We start from the raw sequence: 27,104 nt of genomic DNA on the forward strand, positions 1-27,104 counted from the left end.
TGATCAGGCAGGATTAATGTTTGTGTTAGTGTTTGTGGTATAGCGAAGAAAGAGGGAGGGATGGGGAGGATTGCAGCGGAGTATGTGTATGCGGGTGTGTGGCGGGGGTTGATGCTGGGGCTCAGGGTCTAAATAATTTGGCAGAAACATCATCCATAATGAAAGGCTCACCTGAGGGATGTGTATCGCCCCCGGCAGTGCCTGTTCTCCGGCGTACCCAGGCCTCCCGCAAAAGAAGCCCGACACAGACGCCGTAGAGCCGACTGAGGGGATCAGTGTTGGAGGTGGGGGTGCGGGGGAGGGGAGGGGCTTGAGTAATGTAAAGCCAGGAGAATTCATCTGATTAATATCACACACAGCTGAACAGAGATGTGTGTGTGATTGGCTGTTAGGAGGCAGATGAGATACATACATTTACCTGAGGGAAAGTGCATAATGTGTGTGGTAATGAAGAAGCAGGTGTGTGTGTGTGTGTGTGTGTGTGTGTGTGTGTGTGTGTGTGTCTACTGTGTGTATGTTCACACAGCTGCTTTTGAACTACAAGCAGAGGCAATTAATAAGGATTGTCGTGAAATGAGGCATGAAAGTAGCTCTGCACCGACCGCTGAACTGTAAATCGAGACTAGCAATTTTTTTTTTTCCTAGGATAGAATCATCCAGACTAAAGCAAAGATACCTGATGGATGGGCGGGCCAGGTTTTGACAATAATGTATGATGTCCGAGTTCAGGTTGGGTTCTGTCACTCAATTGGCACGGTGCTTTCATCTTCTTTTAGTGAAAATATAGTGTAAGAGTAAATAAATACAGTGTTAAAACTAGAGTCCATCTTGCGATTGGCTCAGCCGCGATGACAGTCAACATGTCACGTTCTGACCCATGACTACTCAGTAGTGATTACTACATTATTACATGAGACCAAACCCATCTTCAAACTGGGCCTTCATTTTTATCTCAAAAACACAAATTTGAAGTTTTGTGGCTGCAACGTGCGCTGTCACAGTGACAAAATCTGTCCACAGACAGACAGACAGACAGACAGATAGACAGACAAGGTGAAAACAATACCAGCTGCACTAGAGTGGATGGGAATGATTGGAACTGGATTACAGTGATCTGCAACCTAAAAGAAATGTGGGCCAGGGCCGTAAAGTGGAAGGCAATTGGCCCCTTTCCCTTTATCCTACCTCCCTGTTTTGTGATAGTAATCTTGCATGGTCGTGATGTTATAACGCTGACAATATCCACAGAAAGGACATATCAACACCTGGTACTGTCTGTCATGGGGCAATATGTCTGGTTAGGTGCTAAAGTTTGGCATTTACATGGCAATGCTTTGAAAGCAGCACAGAGGATACTTCCAGTAAGCAAACATTCAAACACAAACATTCAAACAATCAAACCAGGGTCGGGCTTGGTTACTAATCTCTTGGACTTGGTAAGGTTTGGACAGAAAAATGCTGCCCGAGTTGCACTCTTATCCAAACACAGCTAATTTAAAGTCCATCCCAGATGTCAGGAATGTTTGTTTGCAATGATTAGATGGACAAACATGACTTTCCCTTACCATCCCAAGGAAAAAAACATCACTAATGGGATGTATTCAGTATGACACCGGTTTGATACTGGAAACTACTGTTTGTTGTACTTTACTGCTGCTGCTGATACTGGAGACTGGATTTTTCCTAACTTTCGCCTCTTGATTAACTGTAAACATGATCTTTCTCTAACCTTAAATAAATGTTTAATAAGCCTTACTGTAAACATACATAATCATACTTATATTTGCATAAGAACCCTAATCGTAACAACAATTTTGCTAAATCATCCAATATCGATGTTCCTGTCTGGCTCTTTGTCCCTCTTTTTCTTTCCCTGTCCATCTGTTTGTGACTTGATCTTTCTCCTCTACCTATAGTCCTGTCTCTCTCCTGTAGATGGACAGTCAGTCACCTCCTCCCTGCCAAAGGAGCTCTCAGTTAAGCCAGCTGTCGATAAAGACAGGGATATAGATGTCACTGCGGCTGAGAGGAGACACTTGTCCTGATCAGTTTGTGTGTGTTCTCAGAGTGAAACCTCCTGTTTTTTCAACTTTATTTTTCTATTTACTCTTTGTCACTCTCTCTTCATCTCTCTCTCTCTCTCTCTCTCTCTCTCTCTCTCTCTCTCTCTGTCCCCCGTCACTTTTTGCCTGTCTTAAATGAAGGCTTTCACCCTCTGTCAAGGAAGAGATTATCACTCTAAGAGCATTGATCTCTTAAGTGTTGGTAAGACTTCGAGCAATGATTGTGTGTGTTGGCCATTGAGCTAGAGACGCACAAATCGGCAGGGAGAGGGAGAGTGAGTGCTGCCTGGGTCAGAGTTCAGTAAAGGATTACTACTAGTTGTTGTATGGTGTCAGAACACTGTTAATGGGCCTTTGATTTCCTTTAAAAGGCTTAAGGACCTAATACAAAGACTGACAGGTTGTTTTATCTATGACCAGATGACACGGAGGTGAGAAATGGGTCACAAGTTCAAATTCAGGCGGAGGAATGTGAAAAAAATACTTTGTTGTTCGTACTTTTTTACTTCAAGAAACCAGCAGGAGTGTGTCCTAAAATGTGTAAGATATTGAGGATATTGTCCTGCTTGAAGCTGCTTAAAGAGAAAAAAAGGGGGAAAAAAGCAATGCGAGTAAGTAAGTATGTCCTGATGCATGCCACCACACAGATAGTTTCCATACTGGCAAAGCAGATGCAGTGACAGAGGTCACAGAGTGTTCAGCCAGCAACCAGTTAACCCAGCTCCACAGGTCAGACCCCATCAGGTGTAATTGGGTGAGACAGGGGCTGCCGGTCCTTGTCAGCCGAGAGGAGAACCAGAGTAGCTGCCAGACCAGCGCAGGGTGGTAAATGCTCCCAGCGGAGAGAGCAGATTTGTGGACATAGCCCTAAATAATGCTCCCATATTGAAGAGTTTAGAGCGAACAAAGCCAGTGAAAAGCAGTAAAAATGTGGAGACTTTAGGCTTGTGTTTGGTTCTGGTGAAGGTTTATTTGAAGAAATAACATTGGTTGCTCAGTGAAATCGGTGTAAACATGCTTAAAATGTAAGACTGTAAAAAACTGTTAATTTTGTGGATGACATTACCTTAAGTGTTTCAATCTTTATTCTGGAACCACCTGTAATAGCGTGCACGTTTATTTGAACTTTATCATTACAGAAATAAGGCTGCAACTGAATTTCATCACTGACTAATCTGCTGATTATTTTCTCAATTAATAATGTAATTATTTGACGCAATATGTAGGAAATAATGGCCCTGACAAGCTGATGTATTCAAATTGCTCGCTTTGTCCAACCAAGTCCTTCAAGTTTAATATCAAAAAGTCAAAGAAAACTTGCAAATGTGAACATCTTTTAAAGTGGAACTATTTAGTTTTTGGAGTCAAGTAAATGATTGATAGAATAATAGTTGCAGCTTGAGCATCAAGTGTCTAAAACAGACACAGTTGTCTTATATGCCCTAAACACAAGGACAGAATATTGCCGAGATTTTCGTTCACAGTTGGTACCTGAAAATTGCTGGTTAGGTTAAAATTATACGCGGTTTAATATATCTCAAGATGACAGAATCACAGTATAAAGCCAATTAATACAATTAAATGAATCTTCAAAATACGATGAAAGGTCAGGTTGGCTGTTCTTTATTTCAGGTCGCTGATCAGAAATCAGTAGTGTTGTTCTTTTAATAAGAAACCAAGACAGCCCGTGATTCAAGAGCTGCCTCAGCACCACATTATCTGTCTGTCAAGTGATTAGTCAGCCTCTGAGGTTGGAGTTTAGAGACACCCACCTATCCATCCCTCCCGCCCTCCATCCCTCACCATCCATCCAGCCCCTCTGCATTGTCTCTTCTCTCATTGCTCTGCCCTCTCGCTTTTTTTCACATCCTTCTTGGTATGCCTCGATCTATCACAACTCCATCCTCACATCTGCCTCCATCGCCTCCTCGTTTATCTTTGCCCACGTCTGAACCGCCATTTCTCTCTTTTCCTCCCTCCCTAAACTTTTCCTCCACCCCCTTTTTCCCTTAAATGTCTTAACTACAGTAATTTAGTAGAGTCTCCATCTTGAGATCATTGTCTCTAAATCAAGTCTCTAAATAATTGATTTTCTGCAACAAGTGACATGATTCTGTAAAGGTGTTCATATAATATCTTAAAGTCGTCAATTCCCCAAAAATTTTTAAATATTTTTTTAAAAACAAGTCAAGATTTCCCATCTTTCTTTATTGCATTGACCCACCTCTCTATTTACCTTTCCCTTCCTGCACTTCATCAACCCCCTGCACCGCCCAGACTCCTATGCTAGGATGCGTCTCTCATTAGCATGTTTAGCGTGCCACACACTGAAAGCAGACTTTTTCTGTTTTGTGCACCGCGAGGTCAGACACCAATCTGCTGACAACAACACAAACACAGCAACGTGATTAACCTTGATGAAAAAAGACAAGTGTTCTCTCTCCCTCCCTCCCTAAATCTTTATCATATTTTTCTCTACAGACAATGAAAGGAAAAAAAACCCACATAATTCCCAGACAGGTACGTCCTAATTAAGCAACAGCCGAGGCTGCTCAGAATCAATGCCCTGATCCCTGGCCAGCGAGCGAGGGAGCTGGCTAATTCATGCACACCGCCCTCCCTCTCCCCCCATAAAGCCTGGCAAATATTCATTTCCTGAAATGAACCGAATCATTTAGAATTTGGTAGGGGATTGATTAACATCTGGGAGGCGGCGACGGTTCAATATTTATACCCATTGAGACCGACACAGGGGCCAAATAGTGGAGCATAAAACCGGAGCAACGCTTTACAACTTCATAATAGCAACATAATTGGTTCTTTTTCATGCTGCTTGCTGTGTGGGACCCAAGCTTTGTGCTGGGCTGTAAGTCAACAGAATGTGTACCCTTGACCTGATCAATACATGAATGAAGGTATGGTCAGTGTGTGCATGAGTTGTTAGGCTCAAGCCTACGGGAGGCTTTGAATCAACCTCTCCTGCTCTCAAGAGGGATCAGGACACATAAGGATCGGCGAGTAGAGCATGTACATGTATTTTAAATTTTTTATGGAAAAAAAAAATTGTCATAATATAAGTTATCAGCTGAGGAAATTTCATGGTGATAATTATTAGATATAATTTGTACCTTATTTGCCTATAGTGTCTCCCCTTCCTATGTGAAGTATTACAATTGAGATGTTATTTCTGCCATACTGAGAAAAGACACGTGCGTGACAGGTGGCACAAATCAGGCTTCGTAGTGCGTGTGCTTGACTGATGTTTGTGTGTCCCACAAATTACAGACTCAGTGACTGGATTGGTGCAATGGCAGCAGTAATGGAAAATACAGTAGTGGTGATTGCAGTGGGGCTAAGACAATAAATGTATATATAAGGTTCATAAAGTGCAATCCATGCACAGAGCGGCTGCATCTAGTGCTTTTTCATCACTCTGTTTTGAAACTTGGCGAAGTGCTCGGCAAACATGTGCTGATTGAAAAGTATTGGACTCTCATCTTTCAAACAAATCTTTTTACCCACATCAGCTCCCGTCGGGCATCATTGTGGCCGAAGGAAACAAACAAAAAAAAAAACGATTTGCTCAAACTTTGTCCCCGACAGAAGAGATAAACCCAGCTAATCATGTTTGAGTGTCCTGACTTTTCTTTCATCTTATCAGGCGTAGGTTGGAGTGTGCCCTAACGCAATGAACCTAATACTTGTGCCTATTTTCTGTCAATTTTAGCCTAAGAAATCTAACATGGCGTTCAGTCGCTTCCTGATGCCAGCCGCCACTTTGTAGGGAATTCCATGTAATGAGGCTGCCTAAAAGGCTTTCAGACTTTATCAAGCAATAAAAGCTCCAGGTCTCCAGCCCGCCACTATTACCTGGCAATACTGCAGGCTGTTGTCATTAAGCAGCAGTTGCGGTGAGTTGTGGCAGTGCTGGGGATATTAAGGATCAGTGCCTCTCACCCTTGACCTCACTCCCCCTGTAGCCTTAGCCCTTATATCTCACCAGAGATACGTTACAGTTTCCAGATTGATTTCGACATTTCCCAGATTATCTCCCAAAGTATCTCTCCAATTTACAGCTCAGGTTTGCCTTCTTCTCTTCTATTTTTAAGTCTTATCACATTTTTACAAGGCTTTGTACTGCATTTATGTTGACACTGTTCTTTATCTGGTTCCAGACAAGGCCAGTTATCAGGGAGTAAAGCAACATAATAAGGGGGGTTTGTTTAAAAGGGGATTTGTAAATTGACAGACCCCGGTATCAAGTGATAAATAAGTGATAAGATGAAAAGCCACATCATTGTTGTTCTCCATGAGGGATCTTGTAGATAGAGAGCATAGTCTACTACTGAGTCCTAAAAATGGTAACTAGGGCTGCAGCTAATGATTATTTTCACTGTTGATTAATCTGACAATTACTTCTCAATGAGTGGATTAGTTGTTTGGTCTATAACATGTCAGAAAATTATGAAAAAATGAGGATAATATGTTTTCTGAGACCAAGATTTCGTCCTCAAAGGACTTGTTTCATCCACAACTCAAAGATTTCAGCTTACTGTCAGAAATAATCAGTTAAGCAATGAATTTATTGCGGCTGTAAAGGTAACATAATTAAACATTTATGGGGATTAACTACTCCTGTAAACCACAGTGAAATAAGACAGCAGACACAATGTGTCATCTATAAAAATACAGATATATCGGATCATATCTCCAGGTCTCCAAAGACTTAAGAACCAAAGCCAAGCCTAGTCTGCTGTAGTTAAAAAGTGCTATATCAACAATAAAATGTAAGCCTTATGGCATGGAAGTTTTAACTATTAGTTACCTACATTATCAATTCATTTTCTATTGTCCAGAGAGACCTTAAATGTGAAACCACAGTACATCTATCCAAAATTTTGAATCGTCTAAATTTTGACATTTGTATGATGTGCATGTTAGCACAGCAGAATAAAGAGGTATATTTGTTTTTCATAGCTTTTTCATGGCTGAAGATAGAACCAGAGAGACAGAGACAGGGTTTTCAGTAGGAAAAAAAAACATTTTCACTGTCAATCTGTAACCTTTAAGTTAAAACAGACAAATGGCCCTCTTAGTGTTTTAAAATGTTAGTACTCGTGTCTCAAAGACAGCCGGGAAACATTCTGTTTTCCTCAGAATAGCAGCTACCAACAATGTGTTTATTCATTTAATTTATAATGGACGTGGAGGGCAGAGAGAAACGGTGCCAGGAGAATTTGTGCCCAGTTGCAGACAAAGCAAAGTTTACAGGGTACCATCTAAACGCCAGTGGTGTCATGATTCTTGTCTATTACCAGTCTAAGCAAACAAAAAATGGAGTTACAATACTTTTGTTGTTTGAAAACGCACTATCCATGCACAAGTAATAAAAATCCAAAGCATGCAACTATATCACAACATAACGTTTCGGCAACAGTGTGGGCCAACAGAGCAGCACTGCAGAAGCAACTTCTCTCGCCGCCTACCAGTGATGTTACAGGAATAGTAACCTCTTAATGAATTTCAATGCCTTCACTCCCAGTAACAGTCCAAACACGTGCAGGCCTGCCCTGCACTCCTGCCTGAATATGGTGACATCTGCACGGTGGCAGTCGGATTTAATATACCTTTTAACTCACTGCCCCGCCAAAGTAATACAGGACATATCCCCTAAACTTCTGCTCCCCTCCATCAATACACTCTCTAACTACCGTAGAAGTGGGTACAACCAGACAAATGCTCCTGTAAAAGTTTTTTCTAGCAAAGAAAAAACCTTTTCCTCCCTTCTTCCTCTTCCTCTGCTCCTCTCCTGCACTCCCATGTGGGGTGATTTAAGACAGCCAAGCTATGGAGAAACTGTTGCCCTCCATCTCTCCCCTCATCCCTCCCTCCCTCTCATTCTACCTCTCCTTTGGCCTTATTACAGGCTGTCAGTTTATTATAAAACATTAGGAAAGCAGAGGGACACTTGCAGTTACTGTCCTATCGATCGGCAGGGATAGATTCTGTGATTTAGAGTCAGCCTCTGCTCGCGCCCTCCACATTCTCGGTCTCCTATTAAGGCACCGGCGCTTTGCTTTGGCTATTGATGTCTCAACATTAACAGTTACAAGCTGCTACAGAAAATCAATGTTCAACTTTTATTACCGACTGCATAACGCAGAGGACCTCCCGCCAGCTGGTACTTAGCAGTCAAAAGGAGGCGCGGATGGTCCACCCGGCACGTCAGGTGTTTTCTAAGTGATATCTGCAGTAATATCAATCATATGTACAGCGTATAGGGGCTTTCAGGGGGCAGTTGAGGGCCTAAGAGCTAAGGGTTACAACAAAGTAAGGTATAGCTCACCAAACAAATTAGCATGTCAGTCCCTGTGCATGGACAGAGACTTGAAAGCCAGATAGGCAGGGAAGTTTTTATCTCATACTGGATAGTTTTTTCCACAAAGTGCCAAACATCTGCACTTTTCTCGAGTTTCTTTGAACGGCGCCGTCAAAACACACATACAGTAACACCACCTAAATGTCATCAAGCTAAAATACGATCAATCCCCTCAACCACCACCACCGACCAGCTATCCATCCATCATCGGCATCAACCTGGATGTGTGTGTGTGTTGTAACCCAGGTAGCATGGATCTAGAGCGGCTCAGGCCTCTAAAACATTTATGAGGGGCTACTGAGCAGCGGTACGGCAGCCCTTCTGGGACAAACAGCCCCTGGTCCTGTACTCTCAGTCCCGATCAATGGAACTGAAGTTCATTACACACACTTTTCAGGCGAACGGCGCAAAGGATTTTTTTTTTTTACCCTCCTCCTTCCCCGATCGTCAAGCAGCCCACCGCTGGGGCTTGCTACACTTGCTTGTTTACGTGACTGCGTGTTCAGGGGGAGACGGGGGCAGGGAATGTGTGTTAGTGTGCATTTGTGTGTGGAGCGTGTGTGTGTGTGTGTGTGTGTGAACAGGGGCTGCTCCCAGTGGCCAGAGCTTGAGGTTATCATTATGTACAGGTTGGTCCGCTGCAATGCTAATGCTAATGCATTCTCAGTGGTCGCAGCTTGGGTCCCAGCGCTGTGCTAGCTCGGTTGCTACTCCCCTCCAATTAAAGGCTGAGGGAGGTCTGTTCGGGGTAGGGAGGACAGGTCTGGGCTATCCAGGGCCCTGTAGAGAACAAGCTCACATTAGTCGAGGAATACAGACTCGGATAACAAATTGTGCAAACATTGGAGCGCTGCAGAAAATCCCACACTTGATTTGAATGATTTGTTGACTGGAGATCATCTATTCCCCAGCTGTGATTTCATGCAGCTTTACAATTTGTATAGAGGATTTATTGACTTTATTCGACATCACGTAACCATACTGTTATCTCACTGACCTAGCTGGCTTCAAACTATTTGCACAACCTACTATTACGTTTGGTCAAGGTAGACATTAGCCATTTTAAACAGTCTGGTTATTTTATTGAGTCAAAAGGAATAATCTCTGGAGGATTGTAAACTAAGAAAGATAAACTTACAACAAATGTGAGCAATCGAAAGAGCATCAATGTTTCACTCACAGGCTGGAGATTTACAACAGCAAGATGTGTGTGTGGTTTACAGTGTTACATGACAGCAGGGAAAGAACAACTGCCACACTCATGCAGCGTATTGATCAGACTGCCTGCCTCAACCTTACTTAAACATTACATACAAACAGCAGCAAAGAGTTACACAACCATCCCCACGGAGCTCTCTAAACCGGTGATCACTCTCTCTTGGTTTCTTTTTCCTGCTCTCATGCACATTAGGAAGCCCTCACTGACACTAACACAAACTGCGGCCCCTCAGTATTTAAGTGTGTCATAGTTCAAATGGTCAAAAATATGTACAAATGCAATCAGAGCTGCTTTACATGCCCGGCTTGTCAATCATTTGCAAAGTCGTAAACATGAATGGCAGCCCTTCACTCCTTCAATCAATGTCCCGGTAGTAGCTACAGTATTATTAGTGCTGTGCCTGTCGTTTCCGCAGCAAAGACAAATCTTTATGACAAGACGTTTATAGGCACGATAGCTCATCATGATGTGTCATTAGTGTTACTCACTGGACAATCATTACTTTGCGCGCAATGTAGAAGACAAAGGCGTGGGATGAACTCAGATGGTTGAGCAAGATAAGGGGGATGTAACACTGAATGTGATCTAAAAATACTTAATGCTCATTTAGGATACTACTGTTTCTGATGTGCCTCACTTTGTAGTTTAAAAAGGTTTTTTAGAATTGAATTCACGATTTGTTGCTGACTGACTTTCCCCTCGCAAGCGTGTGAGCCTCCACATGAAAAAACGCAGACGATTAGAGCAGAAGTAAAAATAATCCTCTACATTCACCTGCCGCCCTCATATTGAAAATGGAGCTCACTGGCATCACAGTACTGCGCGGCATGCGGATTGTCAGCCATTGTGTTCCTGTGTGAATGTGTACAGTGCAGAGGCATGTGTCGAAACTATGGTGGTGGTAAGCTATATGGTAGTCAGGTGGCTGCTATAAGATTATACACCCTCTTTGCTCTTTGAGCATCTGTGTGTGTGTGTGTGAGTGTATGTGTGGACAATGTGGTTACAAGATACTTCTGGCAGGGCAGAGAACAGCGGAGCTTTAAGGTGATGTGTGTGTGCATGCTGTGGCGTGTGTGTGTGCGTAACCAGAGACAGTGATTAAACGTTTTAAAGCACAGATGATCCAACAGGTGCTCTGGCTCGCTGTCTCTTGTTCTCCCTCCCTCTCTCTCCCTCTACGTTGAGCCCCCACCCACTCTGTGACCCCCTCACACCCCAACCATCGTAGCTCCTTTCTTGTCTTTTGTCCTGAAGGATATTTTAAGCAACAAAGCCTGTGAGTCCACTGTCTTACACACAAAGACACACACATGTTGAGCATAGCTATTTCTTATGGTACATTTAGAAAAAAAAGAAGGGGGAAGTGTATTGCAATGGAAACCTTTAGAGCTGCTGGCAAATGTTAGAAACGAGCGTCAGGGAGCCAACACATGTTGAAACATAAGAGGGCATTAATCAATCAAGCTTCTTTTCACACACAAACCTACAGTACACACACATATATGATTAGAAAATGATGCGGTGTAATGTAAAGGAATATTCCACGGCACTGCCAGACATTCGTCATGCCAGCTCTTGGCCTGTGCAAGCTGCCCAAGAGCAAAAAGTTGCACTTTAGTGCCACCTGGCACTGATATCCATACAGCTACTGTTGGCATTACACTGTAAGCCTAAGATCCTTACAATGTTCTACGATGAGAAGTTTTGTAGTCCCAAAACATTTCTGGAGCCTCACAGCAAAACAGCCTTGCAACAAACAGCCCTATAATGGCTCCATACAGCTGGATTGACGTTATCCACGTCTCGCGAAGCCCTAACATCCAAAATGGAAAGACATCATAAAAAGAGAGCAGTCGACTTAAAGATCAGCTGCAAGTTTGACACCGATTGCAAACGTACATTTATGATTTTTTCCCAGCTGTTTCAGCTTCACTGTTAAATATTTTCGGGCGCAAGCTGGTTTCTTTTCTAACTGATAAAGTTACCATCCTATGAATCCTGAGGGAAGTAAAACTCCAGGATCTTCACTTTTTCTTTCTCTTCATGTTGTTTTTGGAATTTTACTCTCACAGTTAGAAATTGGGCCAAATGTGTAATGGAGGACACAAGAGCACAGACTGAAAAAGTCAATTTTGTCTCTAAACATTCTTCCAATAAATTGGTAAAACTTTTAAACCACAGTGGGTGCAGAACACAAAAAGACACAATCCAGACAAACACACTCCACAATATCTTTTTTATTAAGCAAGCCTCTTTGTGGTTTATCCTCAAAATTGCTCATTTCCTCTAATTTCCTTGTATTGTGCATTGAAAGTTCTGACATTTGGTGCAGTCGAAACATTCAGTAAAAACCCCAGTTCTCTAAATCAAGTCCAGCTTTTGAGAGGCAGTGTGCAAACATGTCATCTTACATTAGCCCTGAGGGGAAGGAGAGAACGGCCACCGCCATCCAATACTTTCGAATAAATTAAACCCCAATTTGCACTTAAGTTGACTCCGCTTGTCACATGACAGGGGACGAAAATCATACAGAGAACAAAGAAGTTAAAAGAGTGTGTGGAAAACATGCAGCACGCTCTTTTCTTTAGTCCGCACTCTACCTGCTGGCTTCCATCATCAAATGAGAACGCAGCAGATGAGGAGGGAGAGAGTGGGGTAGATTTAAAAACGAGAGAGTGCAGAGGAGAGGAAGGAGTGAGAGAGAGAGAGAGAGAGAGAGAGAGAGAGGGAAAATGACGCTATGGATTAACTGTCCTTCATGCTGAAAATATACATCCCCAGGCGCCTGGCACTGAATTATTAATTCAAATTTGTCAGAGAAAGAATGAGAGAAATCTATTGACGGGGAGACGGGCCCTTTAATGGTCTCATTAAAGGGGAGGCTTCCCACACTAGGCACCTTCTGTACTGCTGCAGGAGTTTTCGGGGCAGTGGAGGGTCGGAGGGGGGTACTTGACCCCCCAATGATTTTCTGTCACTTTATCATAAACAAGAAAGGTTGACATGCCCCTCCACTCCCCACGCCCTCCCTCCACCACCAAACAAACCCTGTGTGTAATTAGCCAAGGGGTGCAAAAGTGCACTGAATGTAAACGAGGTTCACACGCATGCATCGATGCAGACGACACACACACATAATATGCTGCGCCTGCTACGACTGTTGCTGACAGGTACAAATGAAGTGAGAGGTAAGGTTGAGAAGAGCCTCACCCCACAGGTTCAGCCATATTGATTTCTAATTCATCAGAATTTTAATTTTTTTTCCCTTTCACTGCTCCTTAGATCATTTCCTCAGATTACACCCAACACAGCGACTTTTTGTGCGGACCATTTCTCCAGTAGATTTGAGCCTGTCAGTCAAGTGTTAGCGTCATTAGCTGCATGTAGCTACATGACTGGAAGGTGTTTTGGTGAGGGGGTGTTAACTGTCCGTACAACCCAGACGGCATTAGGAAGGTGAGAGAGCAGGGACCTGTGGGTGCACCGCGCCGTCCGAGGTCGGCTCATTGAAAGGCATTTGGTTCCGCCTCCAGGGGGCCTAAAGAAGGGGGCAATAAGAAGTGGAGTGGGGGGCGAACTAGAGGGACCACAGAGGGCTAAGCACCAGGTTCATTGCTGATTCAAGTCTCAGTATCCCTCCGGCAAATGGATTTTCATAATGCTGAGACAATGTGATTTTTTTCTTGCCAGCAATATGACTTTTATCCCAGCGAGTCCACAGCTTGTCTGATATGAACAGTTGCTAATGGGGCCAATTGACAAAAAGACTTAAAGCCAAGACCAAATAAAAAATAAAAAAATTGCATTTAACAAGTAACAAAAGAGTGTACTTTTGTCCAAATTTTTGCTTAAAAAATTGTCAGGTCACAGTGTAAACTACAAGATACACAGCCTAAGTTAATGTCCATTAAGGCTGCAAGGAAAAGCTTATTTTCATTATTAATTAGAGCAAAAGCAAAAGTTATTCAGATATTTGGAACCGTACGATAAGAGAAGCAGAAAATTCTGACATGTGAGAAGCTCGAACCAGGAAATACTTGGCTAGCTTGATAAATGTCTTAATTTGAGAATCAATTAACAATTTTACTGATTATTTTTGTGATGATGAAGAAAAAATACAGAAAGGGAAAAAAAGTTGAGTAATAAATGCTGTACTATGTAAAAAAAAAAAAAAGATTAACTACCCCTTTAATACGTATTCCCACTGATATAATCCTCCCTGGCTGTGCCCATCTGTTGCAGCCCTCCAAGTCCATAATAACAGCCACAGCCAGGACCAACTGATACAGGATGTAAATTTGTTTTCCCCTTCACCTCAGGATAAATCCCCAGCACCTTCCAGCCAGCATAAGCAATGAGAGAAGCTTGTCTCCTTCCTGCTCCGAGCGCCTTTTCTCTTGTTTATTTTATCGGACCTAAGGCACTTTTCCCTTCCTCTCAATATCTCCCGACCTCTCTCCATCGCCCCGCTGAGCCCGCCAACCCGTCCTTGGGCGACAGAACTGAACCAGCCGCTACCTGTTTAGCTTAACAACAATAGCAACGTTGTCGGCGGAGGTTTAGATTTGACTTAATATATCCCCAACTGGACCATACCTGCTTAATTCTTTCATGGCCGCATGGCGTTTGGCCCCCCGAGTGGCTAAAGGGAGGGTTTGATGAGTCGGTGGGCAAATTGAGCCTTCATGCTTTATTCTGACACGCTGACAGTAACCCGTCCCCATTGGTGGCCTGTTGCCAGAGCCGGGAACTGTGAGACAGTTGTTATTATGCGTTGTTACCGCAGAGGATATTTGGCCTCTGGACATTGGGCTCTATGTTAGCTTGAGGGCATGTAGCAACAGTATGTTACTGTATACGGATGAAATAAAGGGTCACTTTTCAAGATGAAGGGTCACTCTTCAGTGCTTAATGAGGCCTTTGTGAAATGTGTAAAAAGTTAATGATAGTAAAGGATACTTCCAGAGATTCTTTCACTCCATTAGATACTGAAGAAAAGACGATTCAAAATAAGCTGTGGTTGACCTGAGCTCTAAAAAAACAGATGAAACTGTCCACCAATGGGTGTACATTAGGTTGTTGTTGATATGATAAAGATATAAAGAACGTGGGGAGGCAATAACTGGTACACAAATTGTGCAATTATTTCACATTTAAACCCAATCTACCAAAAAATGAAATATATTCATGTGACATTAAAACAGGAATCACAAAAACTGACTGTGGATGAGGCGTTAAGTGTGTTTGTTTGATGGTTGGACAGCCTCTAAAACCTCTAACGTTTTGTCTCTCCTTCATGTTATCATTACTAGGGACCAAAATTCTGCCAATAAAGCTGACAATGCACAACCTCTATTAAGCTTATGTGCATGCTGCTGTTGTATAATGTGATAGGATAGTAATGATGCTAGTTATCCTGTTAGCCTTTAGTGTATCAAGTCTGAGACAACCCCCATTAAATGTTAAGGAGCATACAGCTCAAGTGTTTTTACGTAGAGGCATCGTGTCGGTGAAAGGGAATTCCCCAGATGGGACTTGGAGGAAAACAAGGAAGCGGAGAGCTACAGGGAGCAGGGAAACTTGTTTGCTGGGAAGCATAGATAGATGAGGACAGAAGTACTCTAACAGGGAAGCAGAGCCTCGTGTATAGAAAAAAAAAAACTTCCACTTCCAGGAGAAATGCTGTCAGTGGATTATTGACGGGAGTGTGTGCATAGCTATGTAATACAAAGGTTCCCCAATACAAAAGCCCAGCTCATGTATCAGGACAGTGCACCACGACTTAGATAATAGCCTACTTAAGTGATACCGTTAACCATGCGGCCATTGCCCCTTGCCCTGTGAACCTTGTTTGCTTTGATTGCCCCTGCTGCCCTGTTTTTTAACACCACACTCAAACACACAGCAATATTCTCCTGATGAGCACGTAGCTTCTCATGTTGCTTATTGTAGGCCGTTCTTAGGCCTCAACCAAAGTAGAGTTAAAGGTTATTGGGTTCACTTCATTCAACGCCTCTGCCTCTGATTGGAGCCGAGCTGCTAGGCAGATTAATAATGAATAAAGTAGCAGTGACAAGCAGTTGACTTGATAACAATCCAGCACTGTGCAATAAAGAGGACTTGGCCTGGACACGGGTTCATCTACTTGCTCTTTGAAGCGCCACTGCAATTGTAAAAGGTGCTTCAGCTTTGATAGGCTCATATAAACGCCTGTGAAAGTCCCGATTGGAAGAGCCGAGCCCGTAATTCCCGCCTATACAGGAAGTGCCAAGTTTGTCTTCCATTCACGTTTAATTGGCCCAGCTTACTGACAGCACTTGACTCAATAACCGTTTATGACCCAAGAGTTTTATGTGTTGTTTTTGGACCCGGCAGGAAACACATGTTGTGAAGTTTTGAGGGCGGAGTGGATCGGCAGCATGTGACTAAGAGGTTTATTGATAGGGGGCACTAGAAGTATACTGTGACGGACATGGTGTTATTTTGACATGTATAACTGTTGCCTCATATGTCTTATATTAATAAGATATTATGGAAAAATGTGATAGTGTGATGAGAAAATAGTGTGATTTTTTTCAGTCAACATGATCTTACCCTCATCTTAACAGTTTTTATCTTAACAGAAGCTGTTTTTTAAGTGACTTTATCTAAGCAGAGTGGCAAACAGATGTCTATAATAACTTATAAATAATACTTTATAACAATAATCATAACACAATATATAGCATTTTATTATGACTTATAAAGTCAGGTTTCAATACTTTATAATTGCTGGTCACTGCAAGGATCATATTATATTATAACGCTCATAGTTTATAGTTACTATAAGTGGCAATTGGATGCTTTAAGTAATTAAATCCCTGTGTTATAGGCAGATATTACACAAGTCAAGCACAACCACTCATTTTCTTTGTTGTGTAAAGTCAGAGCAATCCATTATATGCATAATAATATGCATTGTAAACATTGGTGCTATAATGAGTTATGATGATGATCATTACTTGTAAAGAAATTAAAAATATTAATTAGTGGCTATAAAAAATATTATATGGCAATATAGGCGCATTATAGCGCATCACGAGTAGGTTCATAATAGGTTATTATGCCTTATAGACATTTGCTTCATAGTAAATGTTACCATTTCTTTATTTATTTATTTTGTTATCAAACATGACCTTTTAATGCATTTTTGTCTTGACAAAAGCTGTTTTAAGTTATAAAATCCAAGCAAATAAACTTCCCATTAAAACCAACTTTTAATACCATTTTTCAATATGGTGCTATGGACTCCAGTCGGTATTCAATATGTAATTAGGTTTGGTAACCAGCACTATAAAGGACTCAATATTTCCCCACCAGAATGTCATTCTTGCCCATGTGGAGACAGCTTTGAAACAGGGTTTAGGGATGAATTCATAAAATGAATAGAAAATATCGTTGAACAGTTCACTTTATTGAGCCTTAAGCATTTCAGGTCAGGTCTTACACAACTAGGATCTATTACCAGGCTGCCTTATAGTTCACAGGGCAGTATTTTTCTACCTCTTTGGCTTCTTTCAGCCATAAACAGAGCAATGCCTGTTTGCTTTTGCAGCGAACGTTGAACTTTGACCAAGTGATGTTTTTTTTATTTCTCATAGTTTTTTCACATCACAGTGTCCACTCTGTGAGGCATTATTGAGATCAGAGTGAAGTAATGGAGCGAGTATTTGCATGAGTGAATGTGTATCTAAATGCTGTGTTTGTGTGTGTCCCTAGAGCAGGTTGATTGTAAGGGGCAGTGAGAGAGCAAAGAAATGCACACACACACTCACACACACACGCACACACACTCGTAGCACAGAGCAGATCTAGTCTAATTAAAAAGCACAGCGGTGATTTCAGGGGCTCTGTGAGAGAGAGAATGAGTGTGTGTGTGTGTGTGTGTGTGTTTGTGTGTGCTTTAGCATTAGGTCGCTGGCTTCAGCATGATCGCCCGTCAAATGAAACAATGTATTCCGCGGGACCTCGGGGTTTCCATTTGAGTATTCAGACGCGGCGCTGCAACGAACTGTGGCTGTCTTATGTGAAAAAAAGTTGATAATTAGTCCCACAGTGACTGAACAATGAGATGTAGAGAGAAAGAGAGAGATAGAGGAGGGGGGAGGAGGGGGGTCACTGAAGGAAGAGGAGAGAGCGCTTAGCACACTTAATGCTCCAACCTGACACTGTCTGGGAATCATTGATCAATTGTTGATATTTGTGTCTTTTTATGCCCCCTTAACCCTTTTCGTTCGTTCATCACCCCTCTTCAGTCTCTGAACGATCAGTCAATTATAATCAATCCACTTGTCTTATTTGATTAGCAACACAATTAACAAACATTTCTCATCAACCTGAGTGGTTTTTGTCTGGTTTTTCACTTGCCCACTGGTTTTGCAAACGGGACTAGATATCAAACTATTGTCATTTTTTTGCCTTTCTCTTTTTTTCCTTTTTGGAAGCCCCCATTCATTATTTTTTCAAAAGGGGCTCGGGTAATAATTAGCAATTAAAATGCTGTCTTTTTGCCTCACTTTCCCCTAATTAGCTTGACAGAGACATCCACACAACATCCACACATGCACCCATCAAACTCCCCTCCACATGTGTGCACGCTGGTGCACGAACACGGACAAATCTTTCTGGGAAACCATGGCAACACCTCACATGTTTTTGCAGTGATCTGGGCTCACCTTGTCATGTTGCTGCAGAATTAACCTAATCAAACTCAGAAGGGGCTCCGACGTCCCTGAATCGATTATTAAGCAGCATGAGATGTTTGTTATGGACGAAAAGAACACTTGTCCTTACATGTATTAAATACTATTTAAAAATGTACTGATTAAATCATTTTTGTGCTTAAAAGTATATCATTGATGCTATTAGAAACAGAATCTTGCATTGTCATTTTGCAAATTTACATAATCCCATGAATTTTCAGATTTGTGTGTTTGATAACTGCATTTAAGGGATCTTTGCCAAAAACGCGTGTATATGGGCCGATTTTAACATTTCTAATGCATCGACGGCCCCAAAAATCGAGTATTGGTCAGGTTCTAATGTATTTAGTTCATGCAAAGTTTTATATAAAAAGAATACATCAACAAGAATCTGACAAAAGCATTTAATACCAACTTTTAAAACTTTTTGATACAGTGCTGTCGACATTTCAGTCTGTATTCAGGATGTATTTAGGTCTGATACCCAGCACTATAAAATGACTATTTTACTACCAGAATTGTATCCATGGCAGTGTGGAGACAGCTTTGAAATAGCTTTGTAAGAGTAAAATTGCAGGAAAATGTAGTTTAACAGTTAACTGAATAAGTTAATCGAATAAATGAAATATGCTGAATGGGAATAAGTTCAGTGAAGGGTCATGGACTCTTTCCAGAAATCCTGGCTACAGCCTTCACCAGCAATAACTATAAAAAGGTGTTCCACATTTTTAGACTTTCTGAGCAGCTCAGAAAAGAAAAATGTCAGTGCTACATTTGTTCAATGTGCGGATAAAATATGAGCATTATTTTTCTTGACCTGCGTAGGACGCCTGAGCGTTAAAGCCTACAGCCCACACTCTTACCGGGTTAGCTTATGTAAGGCTACTTTAATGCTTCTCTGAGGTTTTCCTGGTGTGAAAGGCAGTTTAGGAGTCTGATAGGGGGTCAGACAGCTGAGTGGCAGCAGGAAAAAGCACATGTCATGTTTGTTTGGAGCCTCCTTTGTCACAGGCCACCCCCCCATCCCCCTTTTCCTGCCCTCTTGTTGGCCTTATTTAGCCCCCGTCGTGTCACCCAGAGGTCAGGGTATGCATGCACATGCTTCACGCCTGCTCATACAAACACAGGCAGCACAAGAAGAGACACACGCACGCACACACACACATACAGATTGTAATAGCATGGTAGAGTGCATCATAGATGGAAGTGCCTTGAAGGACCTGCTTCTCATTCTCTAGACCTCATTAGCTGCTGATTTATCTCCCCCTCCTTCCTTCTAATGCAATGGGTGGGTGGATGGGGTGTATGTGTGTGTGAGTGTGTGTGTGTGTGGGAAGGGGATACTGTGTGTGAGAGAGAAATATTATGTGTATTTCCATGGATTAGTGTCAGTATGTGTGTGTGTGTCTGAGAGAATGGCAGAGATTTGGCATGAAAGATGGTATATTTTAGTGTGTGTTGGTCCGGAGGTGTCAACTAGACACAGGGACTCTGTCATTCCACATTAGCTCGCTGTGAGCACACTCAACCTGGGGTCAAACAGATTAATAAAAGATCACACACACACACACACACACACACACAGAGCTACTATCTGATTAAATATTCTGCAGCCCTGCGCTTCATAATCATGACAAGTACACAGCGCTCTGGACCACCATTATCCATTTAGCAAATTTTTGTCTTGTCTTGCAATAATCTGCTCAAACCCCCAGTGAGCTTATTATTGTCAAGGAAAAGTGCTTATAGCTGCGCGTAAAGGTAGGATTTTGGAAAGATGCAAAATGTATTTTGCACATGAAATTAATGGTGAAAAAAAGACTTCCCACCAAGATGATTTTTTTTTTAACCCTGCAGTTAAAGTTACAACTGTGTTCCACAAGATTGATGCTTTAAAAAAATATTTTCTTCAAAAATAATTACGATTCATTCTGTTTTGTTATGGTATAAAAGGATAGTTAAGGCGTTGGGTTAAGGAGCAGCGCTGGTGCCAATATGACTGTAACTCTGCCCTACATAATTCATGGACTCGAGGGGAATGAATCTCTCAGGAGGAGATTTTTATTTTTTTTGCCTTTACCTGATTCCCTCTACATCGCAGTCTCAAGAGACGATTCAGAGGGAAAAAAGGAAGAGGAGGGAGGGATATTTCGTCATGCGGTGCAGTTTGAAGTCCTCTTTAAAGTAAAAAAAAAAAAACAGCCAGAACCAAAGATTACAAGTTGTAGCACCGTCCCCTGATAAATGAGAATACTCATTATTCTAACCTTTTGTCTTTGAAATACGAACGATTATGGCCCCTTCACTTATCTCCCAATTGAGGATACTTTGACACTATTAAACTGTCTTGAGTTAATAGTTTCTTGGTTGCAGTTCGACATGAGACATACAGGCAGCTGATTATATGAGTCATATGTTTGCTTGAACATTACTTTAGCCAAAAAACTCAAAGAATCTATTATCATGGATCTGGCCTAAATCTAGGACTGAGTGTGAACACAACTACCATACCGCACTCAGCATAAACCTATAAAGCTCTATAATCGTTTTTATTCCTTTGTTTGGTAACACTTTCTATGAAGGTCATGTCTATAATGTGTTGAAAGTACATTCATACTGCAGACTGTTATCCTTTGTTCTTATACTTCTCAACAGTCCCCCTAGACATTGTTTGAGTGACATTTTAACTTGTCTAATATTTTCTTTGCTTCTTCTTGTAGATGTGAAGAACCTGGAGAACTTCCACCTGGTAGAAAGTGTCCAGGAGCAGGTCAACGCAGCACTGCTGGACTACGTCATGTGTAACTATCCACAGCAAACGGACAAGTTTGGCCAGCTGCTCCTCCGGCTGCCGGAGATCCGAGCCATCAGCCTGCAGGCGGAAGAATACCTTTACTACAAACACCTGAACGGCGACGTGCCCTGCAACAACCTGCTCATTGAAATGCTACATGCCAAGAGAGCTTAGGAGGAGACTGTGCTACCCACAATGCAGCTGTGCAGACATCCTAAAAACTCCAAGTAACGCTTTCACCAAACTGAAACTCCAGCTGAGACTTGATTGTGTAACGTGCACACACTAAGAACATATGGGACCCTTTATTCTAAAAAAAAAAAAGAGCCACATCTCCTCAACCACACAAAGACAATATTGAAAGGAAAAAAGAAAAACACTTGAAACTAACACTGCATTTGACACTTCAAGATGGGATGTAATCGTCTGCACTAGCACAGACTATCAAGACTGGCAGGCTGCAACTTAAAGAATTAACAACCCTTGAGTGTTTTAGCGCTGGTGACACTGTGAGAGGCTTTTTGTGCTGAGAAAGGAAACTGAGTAACACCGCCCATCTTTCAGACAACTATGTGACTGTACGGCGGTGGCTTATTTCTCTGCGCTCTCTCACTGAAACTGGCTTTTAGCTGTCATTGGTACTGTAAAGACAAGCAGTGAACCAGGCCAGAGACTCTTACCTACAGTCACGTCTGTTTTTCAAACTCACAAAAGACACCTGCCACGGCAGCTGAAAAGGGAGAACTGATGATGAAAAAATAAAGGTCTGAAAAAGGAACATTCTTTAATGAACAAAACGATAAATAGGCCAAAAGGAAGTAAAATATGATGTTTTTTTCCCTCTTGTAATGGAAGACATTTGCTTCTCATGGTCACCTTGTGGTTCCCCTTTCTTATTCCACCTCCCCAAATCATCTTAAACTATGTACCTCAGAAAGTCCAGTGTTAAATAAATTCAATTAATGTCAGCTGAAACAATTGTATTTATAGCCCTTTTTTCCTGCAAAAAACACCTTCCCTTTTTATTATTTCATCAAACTGGAACAAAACAAAAGTGTGATTCTGGAGACGGAGAAGGATCGTCCCTGCCTTTGTCCAGAAAGACCAAAGCCTGCTGCAGAACAGAAGAAGGAAATTACAAAAAAAAAAACCTTAATAATCAGTATTATAAGAGAAAACAAGATTTGTGATGTCACAGTTATGTGAGTCTTGCCTTATTTCATTACCATGCTAGCTAACCGTGCAGATGTGAATGGAAATATGTACAAATATATATATAAAGTATTAATGTTGTAAAAATTTAAAAAAGAATAATTCAACAGGTGTTTACAGTCATGTGGTCATATGGGAGAGAACTGTGATGAAGCATAAATTGCAAAGCAATGATTTCCTAAAAAATGAAATCAACGAAATGAAAAAAAAAAAAAAGATCCCTCTGGTTTGCTTTCTTTGGTGTGTGTACAGTGTTTTATTTTCTAATTTGTTTTGAGCAGTACTTAAATTATGTCGTGAGACACTAAAATCAAAAAGGAATCACTTAAAATATTAATTAAATATTAATTAGTGTCTGCTGACATTCAAACATTTGTTTCTTAAGCATTTCTGTATAAGGGTTCCGTTTAACTTTCAACCTTTTTGTAGACTTTTTTCTTTTTTTTATTTACAGTGCTTTTACCTTTTTGATGTACAGTATGTCACTGGTTACGCTTAATAATGAAGATAATTTATTGCGTCTCTGGGTTTCCATCTATGTGTTACATGACGTGAGGTGTCCGCACCAGAATAAATTTGTTTACTGTAGCATGTTCTTGTTTTGTTTCCTCAAGTAGTTCAGAGATGCAGGTCTGGAGCAACATTTGGGCTTTCAAAAAGAAAAAAAAAAATTCACCACATTTCTTTCTGTCTTTTTAAATGTTTATGCAAGTATGTACATTGAAAAGAGTATTGTATTTAAGCGAGTAGGTGTGAAAGATGTTTGTGCCACATCAGTTTTTCTTACTGAATTTCAACCTGCATCGTTGTTCTGTCCTGTTTGCTCTTGTACCAAAGACTGCATCTTTCCCCCTGTGAGCTGTGACTTCTGGTATTGTGTCCAAAATGAACGAAACTGGCTTGTCTTTTTTTTATTTTCTTAAAACATGGCACCCTAAATTATTTTCATGTGGAGTCTTTCACATGCACAGTAGTTGTTGTTACTGTTTTTTTTCTAAATGTCCCAACACTTCCCCCCGCAACAACCTGTGGTGTTTACTTTTTTACCTGTCGACATTTTGTTAAGTCATAGAACGATCTGAAAAGTTTTTCAATGGCATGTTTAATGTACAGAAAATTCACTTAAATCCCATGATATTAAGCAGTTTCTGGTCCCGAGCTCCATTTTCTCATACCCTCATGATCAGACAATCTTTTATCACCCACTTCCTCGAATTCTGTGTTAAGTTCTGCAGCTGCTTCAGATTTCCTATCAGCAAACAGGTTGAATTCTATATCACATACAAATTCAGTCATGCACATTATTGTGACCAATGCAGAAGTCCCATTTTTTGACTGCATGTTTGGTGGAACTGCTGTGGTCCTGCTCCATCCTCAACAGGAGTTTGTTTAGTTAATTACAGTAGGAATAGTTTCCTGTAACTTCACCTGTCAGATGTTAAAGGGAATGGAATTTAGACATTTGCTCTACAACAAACCAAATCGAAGCTTAAGAGCAACCGTCAGGACCGACTTGTATGCAGGATCAATGGTTTAACAAGGACTTAAATGCTATTTCCCCCCCGCTTGTCTCTGACTTTTGTTGCTCCTGCTGACATTCTGAATACCCCCATCACTAACCCTGTCCTGGGAAGTGTCTCTGAGGCTAATTGAATTTTTCTTCATAAGTCAATAAATAATTATTATGCTTATAACACCAGATTCTCGCTTCCTGCGCACACTAATGCTGTCCAGTTCCATTACATGTGTTCTTAAAGGGGAAAAATGAATAGCTATTCCAACATCCCTTGAATAACATTATAATAAAAAATTATGTAGGAATGAGAGATTAATTCCCAAGTAAATGTAGATTCAGAAATGTATTATCTACAGAGAAACTATATGTTGTGGAAAGAAAATTTAAAGAATAGGTACTCCAATTCTTGAATATTATTTTTCTCTTTGGGACATTTTTTTGGACACACATTTTGTCTTGTTGTAAACAGCATCAGCTTGGGATTATAAATGTCAGGAAAAGGGGTTTCACTGGGCACACATGTTCACTTCTGTTTCATGGTTAGAAGCAAACACAATACACAGAAAAAATATGACTTTGCTGTAATTCTTGTCCTTATTTTTTGCTGCCATTCTGACCTTTATTTGAAAGTTGACAGTAGAATGACAGGAAACATTGGAAGAGTTCAGGTACACAGGGGCTTGATTGTATTTTTATTTTGTCTCTCAACATATACTTTCTTCTGTACACATGCAAAATCAGGAATGATCCAGTTCTGCTTAATTTTATTTAATTTGATGACATTCTGGCCTTTATTTGATTGTTTTACAGTACCAGGGGAGAGAGAAGGAATGGCATGTGATACAAATTTCCACCTGTATCAAACAAGGGACATCGTGGTCACATGATATGCATCTCACACTAATGGATCAAAAGTATGCCCCATTATTCAGTTCATGTAACACACTTTACTGGACAGTATACAGTAACACTCTCACAAGCAAATGTACAGCAGGTGAAGCCATGGACGAGATTACACCATGAAAAATACAAATATACCAAATGCAAAGAGGAAGAATTTTTTTGTGAATTAAAGTTTAGAGTGAAATTATATTTGAGGCATTTAGTTTATATCATTATACAGCACATCTTGAAATAAGTGTTAAAAGCAGAATGAGCCCTGGATCACTGAAAATACTTACAACCACTACGAAGGAATCAAACACGCGTACCAAATATGTCTGTGTCTCTACAATGGTCAAAGGTAAAAGGAGTTATAATACAAAGAAAAACATCACACCAAGTCTGATTGAAAAATGAATCACAATATGAAATTACAATCACCGTCACCAGCCTGGTCAGTCAATGTAGACGAGGCCACAGCTTTTCTGAGGCACAGGGCTGAGAGGGAAACAGGAAGCTGCAAACTCCAGCTCCATGGGAACATGAAGACTACAACCAGCTGGCAAGGTATCCACATCTGAGGGAGGAGCCTCCTGGATGGGAGAAGGGGATGGGTAAGTGGGGGGTGTCAAGTCAAATTAAGAAAACAGTATTTATTTATTCAAGGCTTTGGTCGCAAAATGCACTGGTAGATGTGTGTGAAGGGAGAGGGACATTTCCCACTTCATATTAAGAAAAGTTAAATGTGTCTTTATATGTTTTTTTACAACAGCTTTTGTCATTGTATTGTTCACAAGTCCAAACATAACATAACCAGCTCAACACTTCCTCTCAATAAAGACTGCCCTTGTAATTGATTAAATGCTACTTTAATGTCTTTCAACACATATATGCATATTTCCTTCATGATAGGATAAGATTTCATTCTATCTGAACTGATCTGTGTTTCGGTAGGTTTCAGTAGCCATAAGTATTTCATATAGGTATACAGTAAGACATTTGACTCTGATGTCTGCATAATTTTCATCTGAATTCTTGCTGTCAAACTGCCTCAGCTATAATATTAATTAATAACATAGCTAAATATTTCCGAAAATTATACATAGTGTTATATATACTCTAGTCTACATAAAGCTATCAAAATAATACAAATTTAAAGTGCAGCTCTGTTCACTCTGACTCCACCCATCCTACAACCTTCAACCCCACAAATGTTGCTGTTAATACAAATTAGACCTTCATTATTTATCGAAATACATTGTGGTTTTACAAAGTGATTTTTCTTATAATGCTAAAAAATATTCTTAAGACGTTCACTTTCCTAACAAGTAAAGATTACATGGAATCATTAGGTAAAATATGAAGAATCATTTTTAATATATTCTTATATCCTATATTGACAAGACATCACATTTGACTAGCCTGACTATTGAGATGACGCTACAACAGCACAGAGACATCCTCCTTCTGTAGGATCCAACCTACAACTACCTGTAACACAGGATCTGCCTTTCCTACTCCCCTTTTCTCTCTCAGTCACATTAATATCTTTTAAAGTTTTGTTTAATACTCAATCTGTACAAAATAAAATTTACATTTTGCCCTAGTGAATAAATAAGTTGTTCAAAGGTTTCAATGTAAAAATATTGGGATTGTAAGAGTCTCTGTAAACTTGATCTGAAAGGATCACAGTGCAGCAAAAACTAATGACATTGTTTCTGTAATGTAATACAGCACAGCATGCTTTTGAACTTTTGAAAAAAAAGAAAGAAAAACAAACTATATATATATATATATATATATATATATATATATATATATATATATATATATACATATATATATGTATATATAATCATATTATATTAGACAAATTGTAAATGTAACAAACCAAAGTTTGGAAAAGCTATTCTTTCACATATTTCCTCCATTAAGTAAACGATGTGAGTGATCATTGGATTGCTGCGTTGTTGATAAAAACGTTAGCAGTGTTCTCGTGCAGCATTAAGGATGCCGGTCACAGTCAGGCAAGAGGCCAGCTCGATCCCCGCCGCACAACGTTGCAATCCTCACTTGGAGCTTGGCTTGCAGTGCCTGGCCTCCTGTCTGTAAATGTGTTAAACCTGCTTTCACTCGCCCTGAATTTGTATAAATAATGTATATACATTTATCCGCAGACTCTAACAAGTGCAGCCTCAGGTGAAAATACTCAGAAATGCATGCTATGCGCATCCCCGAAGGTGGACATCAGCTCCAAACCGACCAACTCAAAAGATAACCACACAGAGAGCAAGA

General features: G+C 40.8%; 2 protein-coding genes across 2 annotated transcripts in view; one reads left to right on the forward strand and one right to left on the reverse strand.

Annotated features, from left to right (window-relative positions):
- Positions 1-24,112, forward strand: part of nr5a2 (nuclear receptor subfamily 5, group A, member 2) — a 71,253-nt gene extending 47,141 nt beyond the window's left edge. Inside the window, exon 7 of the mRNA XM_073477246.1 lies at positions 21,126-24,112. Within this exon, the coding sequence (XP_073333347.1) occupies positions 21,126-21,373 (248 nt within the window). The 3' untranslated portion in view covers positions 21,374-24,112. The remainder of the gene's footprint in view (positions 1-21,125) is intronic.
- A 711-nt stretch (positions 24,113-24,823) lies between these two features.
- LOC141004802 (adhesion G protein-coupled receptor D2) overlaps positions 24,824-27,104 on the reverse strand; it is an 89,166-nt gene continuing 86,885 nt past the window's right edge. The window contains exon 24 of the mRNA XM_073476464.1: positions 24,824-25,399. Coding sequence (XP_073332565.1) covers positions 25,265-25,399 — 135 coding nt within the window. The 3' untranslated portion in view covers positions 24,824-25,264. The remainder of the gene's footprint in view (positions 25,400-27,104) is intronic.

Source organism: Pagrus major, chromosome 11 (assembly GCF_040436345.1).
Source record: "Pagrus major chromosome 11, Pma_NU_1.0".
Classification (NCBI taxonomy): Eukaryota; Metazoa; Chordata; class Actinopteri; order Spariformes; family Sparidae; genus Pagrus; species Pagrus major.